We start from the raw sequence: 18,998 nt of genomic DNA on the forward strand, positions 1-18,998 counted from the left end.
TATTTATTTATTTGACAGAGAGAGAGAGAGAGAGAGAGGACAAGCAGGCAGAGCAGCGGGCAGAGGGAGAGGGAGAAGCAGGCTTCCCGCTGAGCGGGGAGCCCGATGCGGGGCTTGATCCCAGAACCCTGGGATCATAACCTGAGCTGAAGGCAGATGCTTAACCGACTGAGCCACCCAGGTGCCCCTACAAACTTTATTTAAAACAGTAAAGTCAGATCAAGGTAAATTTTAGGAGTGAGGTTATCAAACATACATATTAAGTAAAGAAAATATCACTTGTTGAATTCTAAACATGAATCAAATGATTGCTATAACAAATAGGAATATATGAAAAGTTAGTTTTAAATATACATATGTATATTCTTAACTCAGTTTTACCTATGCTAATTTCTAAGAACAATTAACCATTCCTGAAAAATAAGTAATATGTTTTTAAAAAGGGCAGTGATTTGGAATATAAAACATTTTTATATTTCAGCCTCTTCAATGAACCCTCCAATGAAAAAAATTAAGGTTTAAGTTCATTATCTATCAGTAAAATTTTTTAGTCCTGAAAACTGTGGCTGAAAACTGATTATAACTCCTTCTAACAGTTGGCTTTTTTTAAGAAAGACAAATGTTCAGTTCCTTACCTTGTAATTTCATCATCTCCAAGCATTGCTTTTGAAACAGGTGAGTATCTGGCTGGTGATGCTGGTGTATGGCCCAAATAGGAAGATGGGCTAACATGGTTATCAACAGGTTGAGAAGAAGCTTCAAAAGAAAGAAAGTAAAAAGCTCTTTAAGTGAAATGAGCCATTCAGTACTGCATTTGTGATTATCAATTTTAAGGTTAGTTAATGTATAATTCGTATCTGCTTATTTACGTAAGTTCGTAGAAAAGACTTACCAGGTAAAAAACTAGACAGGCTCAAGTTTCCAGGTAAAAACTAGTATAGATATTCAGATCAGTAAAGCAAACTTATAGTATTTGGTTTCTCTTGAGAAAACAGAACTAAAAAGTAGTTTTACATTAACTGATTTGCATAGTGAAATCCAGGAAAGGTCATTTAAAAGACTGTCCTAGAAAAGACTATAATACAAAATCTAAAGTACAGTAACTTAATTTTTGTGATGTCATTTTGCAGGTTAAGTTTAAAAAAATTTCTATTACTTCAAGTTTAATTGTAAATAATGAAAACCAAAAACTTAAAAATAGGCTAAGATTATGCTTGAAAATATTACAATAAATTAAGGGACTTCGGCTTCCAGTTTGGCATATAAGAAGCTTGGAAGTCATCACTCTCTGTTCTAACAACAACTAAAAAGCTAAACAAACTAAAAATTCAGTAACTCTTCTTAGATCCTTAAGATAAGGGGGATGACAGGGCAAACTCCTGCCCCCCAAATTGGAGAAAATCGTAGGTGAACACAGAGAATTATAACTTACCAGAGCAGAAACCTCGGTGGGAACTAGTGTTGGGGTAGAGAAACCTGAACTGTAACTGGCAAATTGCTGGAGGTTCAGTATGGGCCAGTAAAAACACTCCTGGGGAAATGGACCCTCAAATCTATGGTCAACTTTGACAATCAGGAAAAAATATCCAATGGAAAAAAGACAGTCTCTTCAATAAGTGGTGATGGGTAAATTGGACAGCTACATATAGAAAAATGAAACTGGGCCATTCCCTTACACCATACACAAAGATAAAGTCAAAATGGATGAAAGACCTCAATGTGAGACAGGAACCCATCAAAATCCTAGAGGAGAACATAGGCAATTAGCTCTTCCACATCGGCCACAGTAACTTCTTTTAAGACATGTCTCCAAAGGCAAGTGAAACAAAAGCAAAAATGAACTTCTGGGACTTCATCAAGATAAAAAGCTTCTGCACAGCAAAGGAAACAGTCAACGAAACTAAGAGGCAGCCCACAGAATGGGAGAAGATATTTGCAAAGGACATTAGAGATAAAGGGCTGATATCCAAGATCTATAAAGAACTTCTCAAACTCAACACTCAAAAAACTAATAACCCAGTCAAAAAATGGGCAGAAGACATGAACAGACACTTCTCCAAAAAAGACGTACAAATGGCTAACAGACACATGAAAAAATGCTCAACATCACTAGCCATCAGGGAAATACAAATCAAAACCACAATGAGATACCATCTTACACCAGTTAGAATGACAAAAATTAACAAAACAGGAAACAAATGTTGGCGAGGATGTGAAGAATGGGGAACCCTCTTACACTGTTGGTAGGAATGCAAGTTGGTACAGCCACTCTAGAAAACAGTATGGAGGTTCTTCAAGACATTAAGAATAGAGCTACCCTATGACCCAGCAATTGCATTACTGGGTATTTACCCCAAAGATACAGATGTAGTGAGAAAAAGGGGCACCCGTGCCCCAATGTTCACAGCAGCAATGTCCACAATAGCCCAACTGTGGAAGGAGCCGAGATGCCCTTCAACAGATGAATGGATAAAGAAGATGTGGTATATCTACACAATGGAATATTATTCAGCCATCAGAAACAATGAATACCCACCATTTGCATCGACATGGATGGAACTGGAGGGGATTATGTTAAGTGAAGTAAGTCAAACAGAGAAAGACAATTATTATATGGTTTCACTCATATGTGGAACACAAGCAATAGCATGGAGGACCACAGGGGAAGGGAGGGAAATCCAAAGGCAGAGAAATCAGAGAGGGAGATGAACCATGAGAGACTACAGACCCTGAGAAACAAACTGGGGGTTTCAGAGGGGAAGAGGGTGGGCAGATGGGGTAAAAGGGTGATGGGTATTGAGGAAGGCAGGTGCTGTGATGAGCACTGGGTGTTATACTTAACTAATGAATTGCTGAACACTGCATCAAGGACTAATTATATACTATACAGTGGCTAACTGAACATAATAAAAAAAATAAAATAATATGGTAAACTGAAGGAAAAAACCCCCCCAAAACCAAACAACCCCTCCCCAAAACCCAAAACACGCCTGAGGGATCCTGTTACTGGGGGAGCCGACACATTTTTGAGTTTTACCTCCTGGATCTCTACCAGACTCTCACAGTGAATAGTAGAGAAAAATCTTGTGCTGCTGACAGGAGGAAGGGAAAACAAACCATTTTGAAATACACAAGAGCATTGTTTTTCATAACAGAGTCTACCCTCAGGAGAAATTATCAAAGCCTAGCCTGCTAGGGTTTTATCAGAGACCAGTGACCTGGGGTAAGGGAAATAACTCCAGTCCACTCTAGTCATCCTATCCCACCTAAGGGAGGAAGCAAGAATACTGAGAAGCACTGTGTAGCTTACATTCCAGAGGTGCAAACTCATTAAAAGACTTGAGACCTGATCACAGGACTAGGAACACTTTCCCTCCCCAACACCTTATCATCACATTACTAATGGCCTATTTACAGCAGTTCCTTTTACCCAGTACATCATGCCTGGCTATCAGGAAAAAATTACAAGACATAATAAAAGGCAAAAACACAGTTGGAAGAGACAGGGCAAGCATGAGAACAGACTCAGATATAGCAGCAATGTTGGAATATCAGACCAGGAATTTAGAACAACAATTAGGGGTGCCTGGGTTGCGCAGTCAGTTAAGCGTTCAACTCTTGGTTTTGGCTCAGGTCGTGATCTCAGCATCATGAGATCAAGCCCCAAGTTGGGCTGGTGCTCAGTGTGGAGTCTGCTTGAGACTCTTTCTCCCTCATCCTCTGCCCCTCCCCCCTGCTCTCTCTTTCTAAAAAAAATAGTAAAACAACAATGATTAACATGCTAATGGCTCAAGTGGATAGAGAGTATGCAAAAACAGATGAGCAAGGTAAGCAGAGAGGTGGGAATTCTAAGAGAAACAAAATGAAATACTAGACATCAAAAACACTGTTAACAGAAATGAAGAATGCCTTTGATGGGCTTATTAATAGTCTGGCAATGGCTGAAAAAAGAATCTCTGAATTTAAGGATATCTCAATAGCAACCACTAACACTGAAAAGCAAAGAGAAAAAAGAGAATAAAACAAAACAAAAGAAACCCAAAACAAAATATCCAAGAATGGTGAGACAGCTACAAAAGGTGTAACATGTAAGAAATGGGAATACCAAATGTAGAAGGAGAGAAAGGATGGAAGAAATATTTGAAACAATAATGACTAAGAATTAACGTCAGACATCAAACCATAGATCTAGGAAGCTCAGGAAACACCAATTAGGTTAAATGCCAAGAAAATTACATGTAGAAATATCCCTTTCAAATGAGAGGAAAAAAGGTGGGGGGAAGGAGAGGAATCTTAAAAGAAGTCACAGGGAAAAAAACCCACTATACTGACAGAGGTACAAAGATAAGAATTACATCTTACTTCTCAGAAACTAATAGTAGTAACACTGTATTCAACTGTATTTGCTTGTGTGTATATATATATGTGTATATGAATAAGTGAAATGAATGTCAGCAATGGTACAAGGGATGGGAGTGAGGAATTAGGATTATTTTAAGGTACTTACACTACCTGTGAAGCTGTATAGTGTTAGTGGACTTGAATTAGTTGATATGTATATTGCAAACTCTAGGGTAACCACTGAAAAAAAGTAAAGCGAGACTGTAACTGTTAAGGAAGGAGAGAAAATGGAATAAAATGTTTGAATAAAATTGTAAAAGACAGAAAAAGAGTGGATGACAAATACAGAAACAAGAGCAACAAACAGAAAACAGTAACAGATATAATAGATATTAATCCAACTGTACCAATAATCACTATGAACATCAATGGTCTAAATGCACCAATTAGAAGACCAAGATTATCAGAGTGGATCAAAAACAAGACCCAATTAAATAGTCTATAAGAAAGGCACTTTATAAAGGCACACATAGATGAAAAGTAAAGGGATAGAGAAAGATATTACCATTCTAACACTAATAAAAGGAAGTGGGAGTAACTACATTAACTTCAGACAGAAAAGACTCAAAATAAATAAAGTTATGAGGGATAAAGAAGGGCATTACATAATGACAAAAGGGTCAATTCTCCAAGAAGATATAACAATCCTTAACATGTATGCATCCAACAACAGTGTCAAGCTATGTGAGGCCAAAATGAGAGAACTGCAAGGAGAAACAGATGGATCCACACTCTTTTCTTATAAATGGGCAGATATATGAGGCAGAAAATCAGTAAGGACATAGTTGAACTCAACAATATCATTCATCAACAGGATATAATGGATACCTATAGACTACTCCATCCAACAACAGAACATACATTCTTCTTAAGTTCACATGGAGCATTCACCAAGACAGACCACATCCTGGGCCATAAAACACATCTTAACAAATTAAAAAAAATAAATCATACAATGTCTGCTCTCAGATCACAATGGAATGAAAATAAATCAGTAACAAAATGATAGCTGGAGAATCTCAAAATATGTAGGGATTAAATAATATACTCCTAAATAATACATGGATCAAAAAAGAAATCTCTGGAGAAATTAAAAAATATTTTGAACTAAGTGAAAATCAAAACATGGTGTATCAAAATTGTGGGATAGAATGAAAGCAATGCTAAGAAGGAAATTTATAGTATTGAATGTATTCAATACTATAAATCTAAAATGAGTCATCTTAGCTTCTACCCTATGAAACTAAAAAAGAAGAGCAAATTAAAATAAGGAAAGAAATAAAAAATTAGAGCAGACATCAATGAAATTAAAAAACAGGGAATCAAGAGAAAATCAGTAGGACCAAAAGCTGCTTCTTTGAAAAGATCAATAAAATTAATAAGCCCTGAGCCAAGCTAACTAAGAAAAAAAGAGAAGAAAAATTATTAATATCAGAAATGACAGAAGGGGACATCACGACAGAGCCCATGGACATTAAAAGGATAATAAAGAAATACTACGAACAGCTCTATGCCCACAAATTTGATAACCTAGATGAAATGGACCAATTCCTTGAAAGACACAATCTGCCAAAAGCCACACACACAAAATAGACCATCTGAACAGCCAGTATCTATTAAAGAAACTGAATCAATAATTGATTGCCTTCCAAAACAGAATCTATCAGGCCCAGCTAGGTTCACTGATGAGTTCCACCAAACAAATATTTAAGGACGAAATTACACCTATTCCCTATAATCTCTTCCAGCAGACAGAAGCCAAGGGTATGCTTCCTAACTCATTCTACGAAGTCAGCATTACCCCAAACAACAGAACCAGACAGAGAAATTACAAGGAAAAAAAAAAAAAACAACTACAGAACAATATCTCTCATGAACATAGATGGAAAAATCAACAGACTATTAGCAAATCAAATCCAACAATGTATAAAAAGGACTGTAAACCATAAGCATATGGGATTTATCCCAGGTATGCAAAGGCTGGTTCAACATTTGAAAATCAATTAATATGATCTATTATATCAACAGGCTAAAGAAGAAAAGTCACATGATCAAATCAATGGATGCAGAAAAAGCACTTGATAAAACCCAGTATCAATTTATGATATAAACTCTCAGTAAACCAGGAACAGAAGGGAGTATCATCAACTTGCTAAAGAGCATCTATAAACTTAGGAGTGTGAAACTTGAAGTTTTACCATTAAGAAGAGGAACGAGTAAAGAATGTCCTACCTAATGTGGCAAGACAAGAAAAGGAAATAAAGGTATATAGACTGAGAAAGAAATAACAGAACTCTTTGTTTGCAGATGTCATGATCATTTATGTAGAAAATCTCAAAGAATCGACAAAAAAACTCCTGGAACTAATAAGCAATCTTAGCAAGTTTGCAGGATACAAGGTTAATATATAAAAGTCAATTGCCAAAAAGAGTCAATTGCTTTCCTATATGCCAGCAATGAACAGTGGAATTTGAAATTAAAAAGATAATACCATTTACATCAGCACCCCCAAAACGATATACTTAAGTATAAATCTAACAAAATGTACAGAAGATCTATGTGAAGAAAACAATAAAATTCTGATGAAAGATATCAAAGAAGAGTTAAATAAAGAGATATTCCATGTTCCTGGGTAGAAAGACTCAATACTGTCAAGATAATTAGTTCTTTTTTATTTTATTTATTTATCTTTAAAAGATTTTATTTATTTTTTGACAGAGACAGACACAGCGAGAGAGGGAACACAAGCAGGGGGCGTGGGAGAGGGAGAAGCAGGCTTCCCGCGGAGCTCGATCCCAGGACCCTGGGATCATGACCTGAGCTGAAGGCAGATGCTTAACGACTGAGCCACCCAGGTGCCCCTAATTAGTTCTTTTCAACTTGATTTACAGATTCACTACAATCCCAATCAAAATACCAACAAGTTATTTTGTGGATATTGTCAAATTAATCCTGAAGTTTATACGGAGAGGCAAAGACCCACAAAAGACAGCACAATATTGAAGAACAAAGTTGGAGGACTGAGACTACCTGAGTTCAAGACTTCCTATAAAGCTAGAGTAATCAAGACAGTGTGGTATTGGAAAGAGAACAGAAAAATAAATAAATGGAACAGAACAGAGAGTCCAGAAGCATACTATAAATATAGTCAACTGATCTCTGACAGAGGAGCAAAGGCAGTATGAGCAAAGACAGTCTTTTCAATAAATGGTGTTGAAACAATTGGACGTCCACATGCAAAAGAAAAAAAAATGAATCTAGACATAAACCTTACAAAATTAACTCAAAATGGATCACAGACCTGAATGTGAAACACAAAACTGTAAGACTCCTAGAAGATAACATAGGAGAAAACCTAGATGACTCTGGATATGGAAATGACCTTTTAGATATTACAGCAAAGGCAGGATCCATGAAAAAAAAAAAAAGACTAAAAAAGCTAGATTTCATTAAAATGTTTCTGCTCTGAAAAAGACACTGTCTAAAAAATTAAAAGATCAGCCACAGACTGGGAGAAAAATATTTGCAAGACATACCTGATAAAGGACTGTGGGCCAAAATATACAAAGAACTCTTAAACTCAACAGTAAGATAACGAACAACTCAATTTTAAAATGTGCCAAAGACCCTTAACAGACACCTCACCAAAGACCAAAGATGGTGAATAAGTATATGAAAAGGTGCTCCACACCATATGTCATCAGGAAAATGCTAATTAAAACTGTTGTACATCTATTAGAATGGCCCAGATACCGAACAATGATAACATCAAATGCTGGTAAGAACGTGAAACAACAGGAACTCTCATGGCTGGAGTATAGTCAATTTGGAAGACAGTTTGGCCATTTCTTATAAAACTAAACATATTCTTACCATATGATCCAGCCATCATGTTCCTTGGTATTCACCAAAAGGAGATGAAAACTTATGTCCATACATAAACCTGCTCACAGATACTTAAAGCAACTTTATTCATAATTTCCAAAATTTATAAGAAACCGAGATGTCCTTCCACTGGTGAATGGATAAATAAACTGTGATACACTCAAAGAGTTATTCAGCACTAAAAAGAAAGGAGCTATAAGCCATGAAAAGATATGGGAAACCTTGGATGCACATTACTATGTGAAAGAAGCCAACCTCAAAAGGCTACATACTGTATGATACAAGCTATATAACATTCTGGAAAAGGCCAAACTATGGTAACAGTAAAAAAATCAGTGGTTGCTACAGGTTAGAGGAGAGAAAGAACAGGTAGAACACAGGATTTTTTTTTTTTTTTTTTAAGATTTTATTTATTTATTTGACAGAGAGAGAGATAGCGAGAGCAGGAACACAAGCAGGGGGAGTGGGAGAGGGAGAAGCAGCCTTCCTGCCAAGCAGGGAGCCCGATGTGGGACTCAATCCCAGGACTCTGGGATCATGACCTGAGCCGAAGGCAGACGCTTAACGACTGAGCCACCCAGGCGCCCGAACACAGGATTTTTAAGTAAGTGAAACTACTCTATATGATTCTATGATGGTGGAAAAAGGTCATTATATATTTGCTCAAACCCACAGAATGTACAATTAAAAGTGAAACCTAATGTAAACTGTGAATTTTGGGTAAGATGTGGCAATGTAGGTTCATCAGTTGTAACAAATGTATCATTCTGGTGGGGGACATTGATAATAGCAGAGGCTATGCAGGATGGGGGCAGGTGGTGTTTGATAATAGGGGAGGCTATGCATGGATGGGGGCAGGTGGTGTTATGAGAAATTTCTCTACCTTCTGGCTCAATTTTGCTGTGAATCTAAAATTGCTCTAAAATATAAAATCTATTAAAAAAAACCTCTGTGCTCTGATACCAGCTCAGATCTGTCAACCCAATTTATAATTATGCTTTTTTAAAAAAAGATTTATTTTAGAGAGAAAGCATGCAAGCATGCACGTGAGTGGGGGTGGGGAAGAGGGAGAGGGAGAGAATCTCAAGCAGACTCCCCACTGGGTACAGAGCCCAATGTGGGGCTCGATCATAACCTGAGTTGAAATCAAAAGAGTTGGATGCTTAACCAACTGAGCCACCCCAGGCACCCCTATAATTATTCTTTTTAATGCATGCAAAAAAGAATGGAAACCTGGTAAAAAGCAAAAATAAAAAATAAGCAAAAACTATCTCTTGCTTGGTTCCTTTTTTAAAGATTTATTTATTTATTTGACAGAGAGAGACACAGCAAGAGAGGGAATACAAGCAGGGGGAGTGGGAGAGGGAGAAGCAGGCTTCCTGCCGAGCAGGGAGCCCAATGTGGGGCTCGATCCTAGGACCCTGGGGTCATGACCTGAGCCTAAGGCAGACGCTTAACAACTGAGCCACCTAGGCGCCCCTCTTGCTTGGTTCCTTTTAATAATAGTAAATATCATAGATAGGTTGTAATTCTAGTGAGAGCTAAGAATAGAAAATTATAGGGGTGCCTGAGTGGCTCAGTAGGTTAAGTGCTCCACTCTTGATTCAGCTTGGGTCATGATTTCAGGGTCATGAGATCAAGCCCTGAGTCAGGCTCACTGCTGAACATGGAGTCTGCTTAAGATTCTCTCTCTCTCGGGCGCCTGTGTGGCTCAGTTGGTTAGGCGACTGCCTTCAGCTCAGGTTATGATCCCAGGGTCCTGGGATCGAGCCCTGCATCGGGCTTCCTGCTCATCAGGGAGTCTGCTTCTCCCTCTGCCCCTCACCCTGTTCTCACGCTCTTTCTCTCTCATAAAGAAAATCTTAAAAAAAAAAAAAAAAAGGTTCTCTCTCTCTCCCTCTGCCCCTCACCTATTTGCACTTGTGTGCTCTCTCTCTTTCTCTAAAAAAAGAGAAAATAAGCAATACATTTCAGTTGTAATTTTAAAAACACAACACATCTGAATTATTTGCATCATTATCAAAATACACTGAAAGCAATATTTAATTTCCTGAGGCTTTATGATAAAGTTACAAAGCATTTCCAAATTCAGCTGTAATATACATTACTTAACCATCAGTCTCTTCTTTCACTATATATGGTCTTCTATGCACAAAGCATTGTAACACAATCAGGAGTACAAAAATACAAGGATCATTAGTTCAAATTATTATAGTGGCTTGAGAGGTAAAAGGAGTGTGAAGCGACCTGTGTAAAAGACAACTGCTAATAAATGAAATCATGGCGTACTGGAAAAAATGTATGCTCTATCAGCATGGGTACATCTCTCTCTAATCATACAAAAATGAAAAAGTTACAACATCTACTGATAGTATAGGGCTTGAAGTTTAGTGTTTCTTTCATTTTATAGGTTTGCAGTGTTCGACAGTAACTCTTTTCTGTCTAGTTCGTATTTAAGATGCTCTTCTGCATTCAAGCCAAAGGGCTTTCTATCATGGCTCTTGACTATCAAAGTCCAGTCTTTTCTGGGTGATAAGCAAGAATATCTGTGATTTTCAAGGGAACTGGCATGTTGCTCTAATGCAACAGACACTCATGTGAACCTCTGTAATCACCGGCCTTTTAAAGTCTAGAGTTTACTGATTTTTGACTCAAATTTCTTTGCTGCATTATCAATTCTGGTTTGAACAATGACAACAATATACAACTGGACAAGAAATTCAGTCAACTGCACAAACCAGAAAAGGTACTTTTCCCCCTGCCATATCCAGACTGTGTCTTTATTCAATGGATCTTTTCTGGAAGAGTCATTCTCACCTATAAGGCATAGTATCTCAACACAGCAGAGACTAAAAATTAATGTTCTTATCAAAGAAATGACAGCCCCAAAGAAGGATCAGATAAAACAATGTTATTTCCTATACCCCACATCCTAACTGAAAAGATTCCCCAGGGAACTACAAAACAAGGGAGCCTAATTTTTTGTCCTTAGGTATCAAGGTTAATGATCCAAGCCCTCCAAGGTTTAGAAGAGAAGCAAGTGGAAGTACTTGAAGTAAAAGTGGGAAGAGATCAGTGACCAAGGCAGAAGGTCAACGAGGCCTTCCAGCTGAAAAGAATATAAATTAAAAGCGAGAAGACACATAGTGCACCAGAATGAGCATTCTAATGTCAGCAGAGAAACTATGTTCTTCTCTATTAGATCTAATGCACTTTTTTTTCCCTTCAGTAAGAAACCTACTTTTATTCCTGGGTACCCTATTTTGGTTATTATCTATATTTTGGTTACAACCACAAGAGTATGACCGTATCTGAAATTTATGGTCATAACAAACTACAGTTTTGTACTTCTCTCCAGCGATGTTCTGCTTTTTTAGGGAGCAGGAGTGAAGGAAGACAGCAAGCTGAACCTCGGCAGGGATTCTGCCAAGGAGGAAGTGGGGGTGGGGGCAAGGGAATAGAAGATATGTGCAAGGAAGAGAGTATCATGGCAAATCATGGAAGCTAAGCTAAAAAACAGACAAATGGAGACACAAGAGGGCAATCAAGTTGTAGTGTCAAAGGATGGAAGGTCAAAATGAGGATGAATTGCTAGAATAGGGATAAATGAACTGAGGTATGCAGTCAAAGAATTGAGGTGGTGAAGATACTGATAATGAAAACATCTAAATATTTTATTTATTATTAGAAATAGAGAAAGAGAGAGGGAGAGAGAAAAGAGCGCACGGGGCTGGGGAGGGGCAGAAGTACAGGGAGAGAGAGAATCTCAAGTTGACTCTCCACAGAGCATAGAGCCTGACTCAGGGCTCAACCCTGAGAAGACGACCTGAGCCAAAATCAAGAGTTGTGGGCTTAACTGACTGAGCCACCCAGGTACCCAGATAATGATTAAGATCTGAATTATTATATGGAAGCATGTATTTGAGGTGGAGTGGAGGGCAGGATAGTTAGGAAGAAAAGAGATCAAGAAACAAAGAGGCCAGACTGTTGAGTAAGTCATCAGTGTGAATTTTGGCTGGACATCACTAAGAATGACAACATTAATAGTAGTGGCAAGGACAATGGGCCTGACCCTAAAATCTTTACTGACTAAAGCCAGATTGATGAGGAGGACACTAGAGGACAACATAAGGGATAGGTAGTAAGTTGGAGAGTCTGATGGCAAGGACTTCAGAAATGGTGATAGGTAAAAATAATTTCTGTAAAAAGTTTTTATTATTTTATTATTTAATTTAAAAAGATTTTATTTATTTTACAGAGAGAGAGAGAGAGATATCACAAGTAGGCATAGCGGCAGGCAGAGGAAGAGGGAGAAGCAGGTTCCCTGCTGAGCAGAGAGTCAGATGCGGGGCTTGATCCCAGGCCAAAGGCAGACGCTTAACCAACTGAGCCACCCAGGCGCCCCTGTAAGTTTTTAATCACAAATGCCTTTTTGAAAAAAAGATTTTATATATTTATTTATATGAGAGAGAGAGAGAGAGAGAAAGCGCGTGCATTCAGGGGAGAGGGAAAGGATCTCAAGCAGATTCTGTGCTGAGTGTGGAGCCTGATGCAGGGCTGGATTTCACAACCCTGAGATCATGACCCGAGCTGAAACCAAGAGTTGGACGTTCAACCAACTGAGCCACCTAGATGCCCTGAATCACAAATGTTTTTTAAAAAACACACAGATAAATGATATGAACAGCCTATGTAGTATGAACGTGGGCTCGAAGTATATAACAAAATTCATAATTGTAGTTGCCTAAGAAAACAGGGGAATGGAAATAGAACCTTATGAAAGAGCTAAACTAGCAAGGGTAAACAACTTCTTCACAATGTTCTATTAGTTCAATAGATGAAAAAAAGAAAATATCTATGCCTATAAGGAAAACAACCAATCATTATTTAATTATTACTCTTCAGGACTAGCTCTTCCATTTTTTATATATTATATTAGAATATGTAAAAAGGGATAATTCAATTAAAAAATAACTTTTTTTCAGTTTGACATATAAGCAGCAGTCTGGCTGTTTGTATATTTAGTCATAATCAGGACACCAATTCTCAGTTCACAGAACAACTGTTACAAATACGAACTGTTTACTTGAATGGATAAGGCAGCATAATGAATAAGACTGATATTTACACTGGTGCATAAAATAGTTTATTAGTGAATTTGCATGTCTAATCACAAATAAAAATACATAAAGCCCTTATGTAAAGTTCATGTGTAAGACCAACTGCATGTGAGAACTTTAAACAAGTAGCAAAGTTCTGTTCTGACACAAATGAAGTATTAAAAAAAAAAAAGACCTCATCCTTTCTCCATTAAAGAGACTGAATACTATTTTATTTTATTTTTATTTTTATTTTTTAAGATTTTTATTTATTTATTTGACAGAGAGAGACACAGCGAGAGAGGGAACACAGGCAGGGGGAGCGGGAGCGGGAGAAGCAGGCTTCCTGCCAAGCAGGGAGCCCGATGCGGGGCTCAATCCCAGGACCCTGGGATCATGACCTGAGCCGAAGGCAGACGCTTAACGACTGAGCCACCCAGGCGCCCCCTGAATACTATTTTAAAAAGTTCAGTTTTACTTGAGTAATTAATAAATGAAGATGTATCACTGGAAGACAGTATATTCATTTCAAAATATAATTTATATTTAACTTATAATGATTAATGACAGTAATGAACTTTGACAGTTTTAAAACTGGAATCTTGCGATTTATAAAACCACAAATATTTCTAAAATTCTACAATTTAAAGGAGGAAGACTTGGAAAAGCAGACTACAGAGAGTACATTTAAGGTCTCTGGTACACATGGGTGCTTCTAATATCAACTCAATGCACCAAAGAAATAAAACTTCCATTTTTCAACAAACACAAGTACATTATTTAAATCTTATCCCAGCTTGTACATTAAAAAAGAAACTGAAAATCAAACAGGAAACTTAAAATTACATTAGTACTTTTCATTAACAGTTTATTTCTAGGCAATACAATTGTACTGTATACAAATACAGTTAGTAATACACTAGGAGTTTGTACAAAAATAATATCTGTGCTCACATAACAGAGCATAGAAAAGCCCAAGTTTTAGAAATATTTAATATTAGTATTTCTTAAAGTGTAGTCCATGAACTAGCAGCACCAGAAACCTCAAAATTACCATGGTTTTAAAAGAATTGCTTGTTAAAGTAAATTTCTGCACTACATTCCAAAACTATTAGAACAAAACAAGAATGTGCATTACTCTCAAATACCTTTGGTGACTGTTACCTATATAAAACTTTGAAAAAGGACACACCCTTCTTACTAGCAAGATTCTCATTTAAATTTGACTTTTAAAAACTATTAAGTTAAAATGCTTAACATAGTTCCTTTAAAATATTTAAAAATAGGGAAATATGAGAGATTTAAGCAAACAGACTTACAGCTGGTGATATCAGGTGGTATATAGCCATCATTCATATACATACTTGTGGGTTTTGCCACTTTCAAATAAACAAAATCAGACGTGTTCTTTAAGGCAGTTACTGCTTCTTCATGAGTAACTTCTTCCAAACACACACTATTCACCTAAGAGAAAATCCCGAAAGACATTTATTTTAGGACATTTTCACTAGCTTTCTCCTTTTTGCTCATAAACAATTATACCAAAACACAGGGAAAAAGCAGGAGTGATTTAAGGAATATAAAAGTATGTGAAAAGAAAATACCCATTTTTACTATCACAACAGGAAGTTATGTGTGTTAATGAAATAGCCAATCCTTTTTTTTTTTTTAAGATTTTATTTATTTATTTGAGAGAGCGAGAATGAGAGAGAGAGAGAGAGAGCACATGAGAGGGGGGAGGGTCAGAGGGAGAAGCAGACTCCCTGCTGAGCAGGGAGCCCGATGCGGGACTCGATCCCAGGACTCCAGGATCATGACCTGAGCCGAAAGGCAGTTGCTTAACCAACTGAGCCACCCAGGTACCCCTATAGCCAATCTTTTTTTTTTTTTTTTTTTTAAAGATTTTATTTATTTATTTGACAGAGAGACACAGCGAGAGAGGGAATACAAGCAGGGGGAGTGGGAGAAGGAGAAGCAGGCTTCCCGCTGAGCAGGGGCCCGATGTGGGGCTCGATCCCAGGACCCTGGGATCCTGACCTGAGCCGAAGGCAGACGCTTAACGACTGAGCCACCCAGGCGCCCCCCCCATAGCCAATCTTAATTCCAGTCCCTATTCCTCCCAATCCCCAAGCCTATTCCTTCTTCTACTCTAAGGTATTTATGAATATATGTAGGTATATTTTAGATTTTTTTTTAAGAAAATGAGACTATATTAAAGTTTTTATTCTACAACTGGATTTTTAATATAAGGTATCTAAGAGATCTTTCCATGTTGGGACACACAGAATTAAAAAACTGTTGCACAGTATACCATTGTGTGGTTATATCATAATATATTAAGCCATTCCAATATTAACAGGTATTTAAAACTGTTCTAAATAAATGACTTCTAATAAACTTATACTCACTACCATAGAAAATGAGTGTATCATACCCATCTACTCAGGCTTTTGCCAACACTGAACAGTAACAATTTATAAAAAAGTGTGTTTCAATTTGTACATTAAGTTTTTACTTTCACTGTTTAATTAACAGTCGAGACTTTTTTCAGTTATTAGTCATTCATCTATCTCCTGTTACAGAAACAGAACTGACCTTGCTAAACTTACTAGTTCTATCAGTAGGTTCCTTAGGATTTTCTATATACAAGTAAAACTGTATTTGTAGATGTAATCTACTAATTTTTACTTTTTCCTTCCCAATCTGAATGTCTTTTTATTTTTCTGGCTAGACTCTTCAATACAGTCTCAATAAAAGTGGTAGTGGTGGCTTTCTAGACATTTGTTCATTTCATCTAAATTATCTAATATGTTGGCATATAATTGTTCATAAATAAAAGTATTTCCTTATGTCCCCTTTTATTCCTACTTTTAGAAATTGCAGCCTTTTTTTTCTTGATCAGTCTACCTAAGGACTGCCTGCATTTTGAAATATAGAGCTGTGGCATACTGTTCCTTTGGTGGCCTGCAGTGAGCCATGCATCTTGGTATTCATATACCTTCCTACAGTGAACCTTGCTTGGCTATGTAACTAGCTTTAGCCAATGAGACATTAATAACTGTGATGCAAAGAAAGGACTGATAAAGAAAGGACAGCTGAGCTCTCACTTGACAGCCAACCCAACTTGTCTACCACATATGATTGAACTTGGAAGTCGATTTCCTGGCCCTAGCTCAGCTACCAGGTGACATTATGCAGAACAGAGACAGACTGTCCTGGCTGAACCCTACCCAAATTACAGAAGTGTAAATAATTATTGTTGTTGTTTTAGCCACTAATTTTTGTGTTTTCTTAAGCAGCGTTAGATAACAGATAAAAGAGCTGACAAGATTTGCTAAGGGATTCAATAAGGAGTAGGAAGGAGAATGATCCTGAAGTTTTAGACCTGGGCAAATAGAAGGATAAAGTTCCCATTTCATGAGATGTGGAGATTGTGCAAGGAACAGGATTTGAGGGTGGTGGGTGGGGTGTAGGATGAAACTCAGAAGTTCATTTTTAGATATATTAAATTTAACCTGACTCTTGAGATATATGAAAGCAAACTAGATGAAATCTCCTAGGGCTTTTCAACTATTTTGCCAAGAACCACTGTTAAAAATTTTTATATTCCAGCTGAACACAAAATATATGTGTATGTGTGTAAAAATAAAATTGAAGTCAGAAAACAATACTTATGCCTATCATGTGCAATGAGACAGTAAGTTATTTGACCACCTATCAAAAAGAAGAAAAAGTGTACAAGGACCAAGTCTGTCTCACTTCAATGTTTAGAGGTTAGGGAGAAGATGCACCAAAAGGGAGAATGAGAAGGAAAGACTAGTGAGATAAGAGGAATACCAAGAAAGAGGGTGGTAACTGTTAAGCAAAATGGAAAAAGTGTCTGAAGGAGGAAACCGTGTCGAATGCCTGATTGTCAATTAAAATGAGAACTAAGAATTCGATAATTTCAGTGGGATTATGACAACCAAAGCCTTACTAAATGTCAATCAGCATACATTGCTGGCTTCCCAACCACTGAAACTGATTCTGGAAAAACTATAAAAGAAAACATGGTATCTAAGAAATTAAAAAGTACAAATGAGAAACTCAGTGGAGAAAGAAGGCTGTTTTCAACTGGTGTGTGTGTGTGTGTGTGTGCGCACGCGCGTGGAGAAAAGCAGTTCAAAGTCAGCTCTTTCCTCTTCCCCATTATTAACCTGAAAACAATCAGCGTATCTCCTTGCTGCAGCAATCAGCAGTACTGGACAGCATGTACAACAAAGAAATCATTTATATATTGCTGACAGGAGTGTACATTTTCATAACCGGTTTGGAAAACATAATGTTTTTGCTATAATGTTACTAAGAGGACATTCCATGACCATTGCTTAGGATAAATAGTTAAGTGAAACTCTTGTATGTACATGTTCACCAAAACACACAGCAGCTCTCCCTAGCAGAATTATTCGTACTACCAAAAAAAAAAAGGAAACAAACCCAACTCCCCATTATATTAGACCTAGTTTATGTGCCTTTTCAGATTTGCTTGAGCCTACCTGCCCACTAGGCTTTGGCTGTGTGATACTGGAGAGTCCTGGCTACTGCTTCTCTCACCTTGTCTCCTGCCATCATCAGCTCTTTCACTCTCTTCTAGGGTAAGGGCTGTGCTTGGGCATGTTGTTCCATAGAGTGAGAGCTGTAACATGTCAAAAGCCTGTGTCTGATCTGTCTAGATCATTGAGGCTCTGGTTCTTTCCACCACTTCTGAGTTCAGAGGAAGTACTATGCCATGGAGTATGGGAGCTGGCTTCCCTAGCATTTGCCCAGAGGAGCTGAGTAACAGTCCAGAAATTTGGGACAGTTGGCCCCATGGGGTAGACTCTACCAAAGAAGAGACAGGGAGATAAATCCTTTCTTTTCCCTGGATGGCTGGATCTAAAGTTTAATAGTGTTACATCACCTGCCTGGAAGACTGTCCTATATGACACGCAATCAGAGACATTTTCTTATGAAATTATGGCCAGCTCAGAAACATAATAGCTTGTAATGACTTTCCCTTATTCTCTGCCTCTCATTTCATTTTCACTCACTCTAATTTTCTGAGATTATGCCTCCCAACAAAACCTTAGCATGGTAGCTTTTCTTCAGGTTATTTTTCCAGGGAACACAGACTCGTACAGTTATTGATGAAGACTGGACAAATAAACTGCAGTATAGTTCCAGAACAGAATATTATGTAGAGGTGAAATGAATATATTTTAGCTCTAGGCAACAATATGGATAAATCTCAGTAAACCAATATCGATTAAAAAAAAGTATTAAAAGACTACATTCAGCACAACAGCCTTTAAAAAAATTTTCAGAATTAGTATTAAACAAAATATTTAGGCATATGTATGGGATTAAACAATTTTTAAAAAGCAAATGAATAAGGGGCGCCTGGGTGGCTCAGTTGGTTAGGCGACTGCCTTCGGCTCAGGTCATGATCCTGGAGTCCCTGGATCGAGTCCCGCATCGGGCTCCCTGCTCGGCGGGGAGTCTGCTTCTCCCTCTGACCCTCCCCCCTCTCATGTGCTCTCTCTCTCTGTCTCTCTCAAATAAATAAATAAAATCTTTAAAAAAAAAAAAAAAAAA

The 18,998-nt window shown here is 37.5% G+C and overlaps 1 protein-coding gene across 12 annotated transcripts in view; it reads right to left on the bottom strand.

The window, feature by feature from the left end:
* The window catches only part of DLG1 (discs large MAGUK scaffold protein 1), a 259,668-nt gene that overhangs the window by 79,346 nt on the left and 161,324 nt on the right, over positions 1 to 18,998 (bottom strand). For all 12 annotated transcript variants that reach the window (XM_044919872.1, XM_021692594.1, XM_021692593.1 and 9 more), the window contains 2 exons: positions 14,705 to 14,849; positions 636 to 756 (listed from right to left, as the gene is read on the bottom strand). In XM_044919872.1, the coding sequence (XP_044775807.1) occupies positions 636 to 756; positions 14,705 to 14,849 (266 nt within the window). The remainder of the gene's footprint in view (positions 1 to 635; positions 757 to 14,704; positions 14,850 to 18,998) is intronic.

Source organism: Neomonachus schauinslandi, chromosome 1 (genome assembly GCF_002201575.2).
Source record: "Neomonachus schauinslandi chromosome 1, ASM220157v2, whole genome shotgun sequence".
Classification (NCBI taxonomy): domain Eukaryota; kingdom Metazoa; phylum Chordata; class Mammalia; order Carnivora; family Phocidae; genus Neomonachus; species Neomonachus schauinslandi.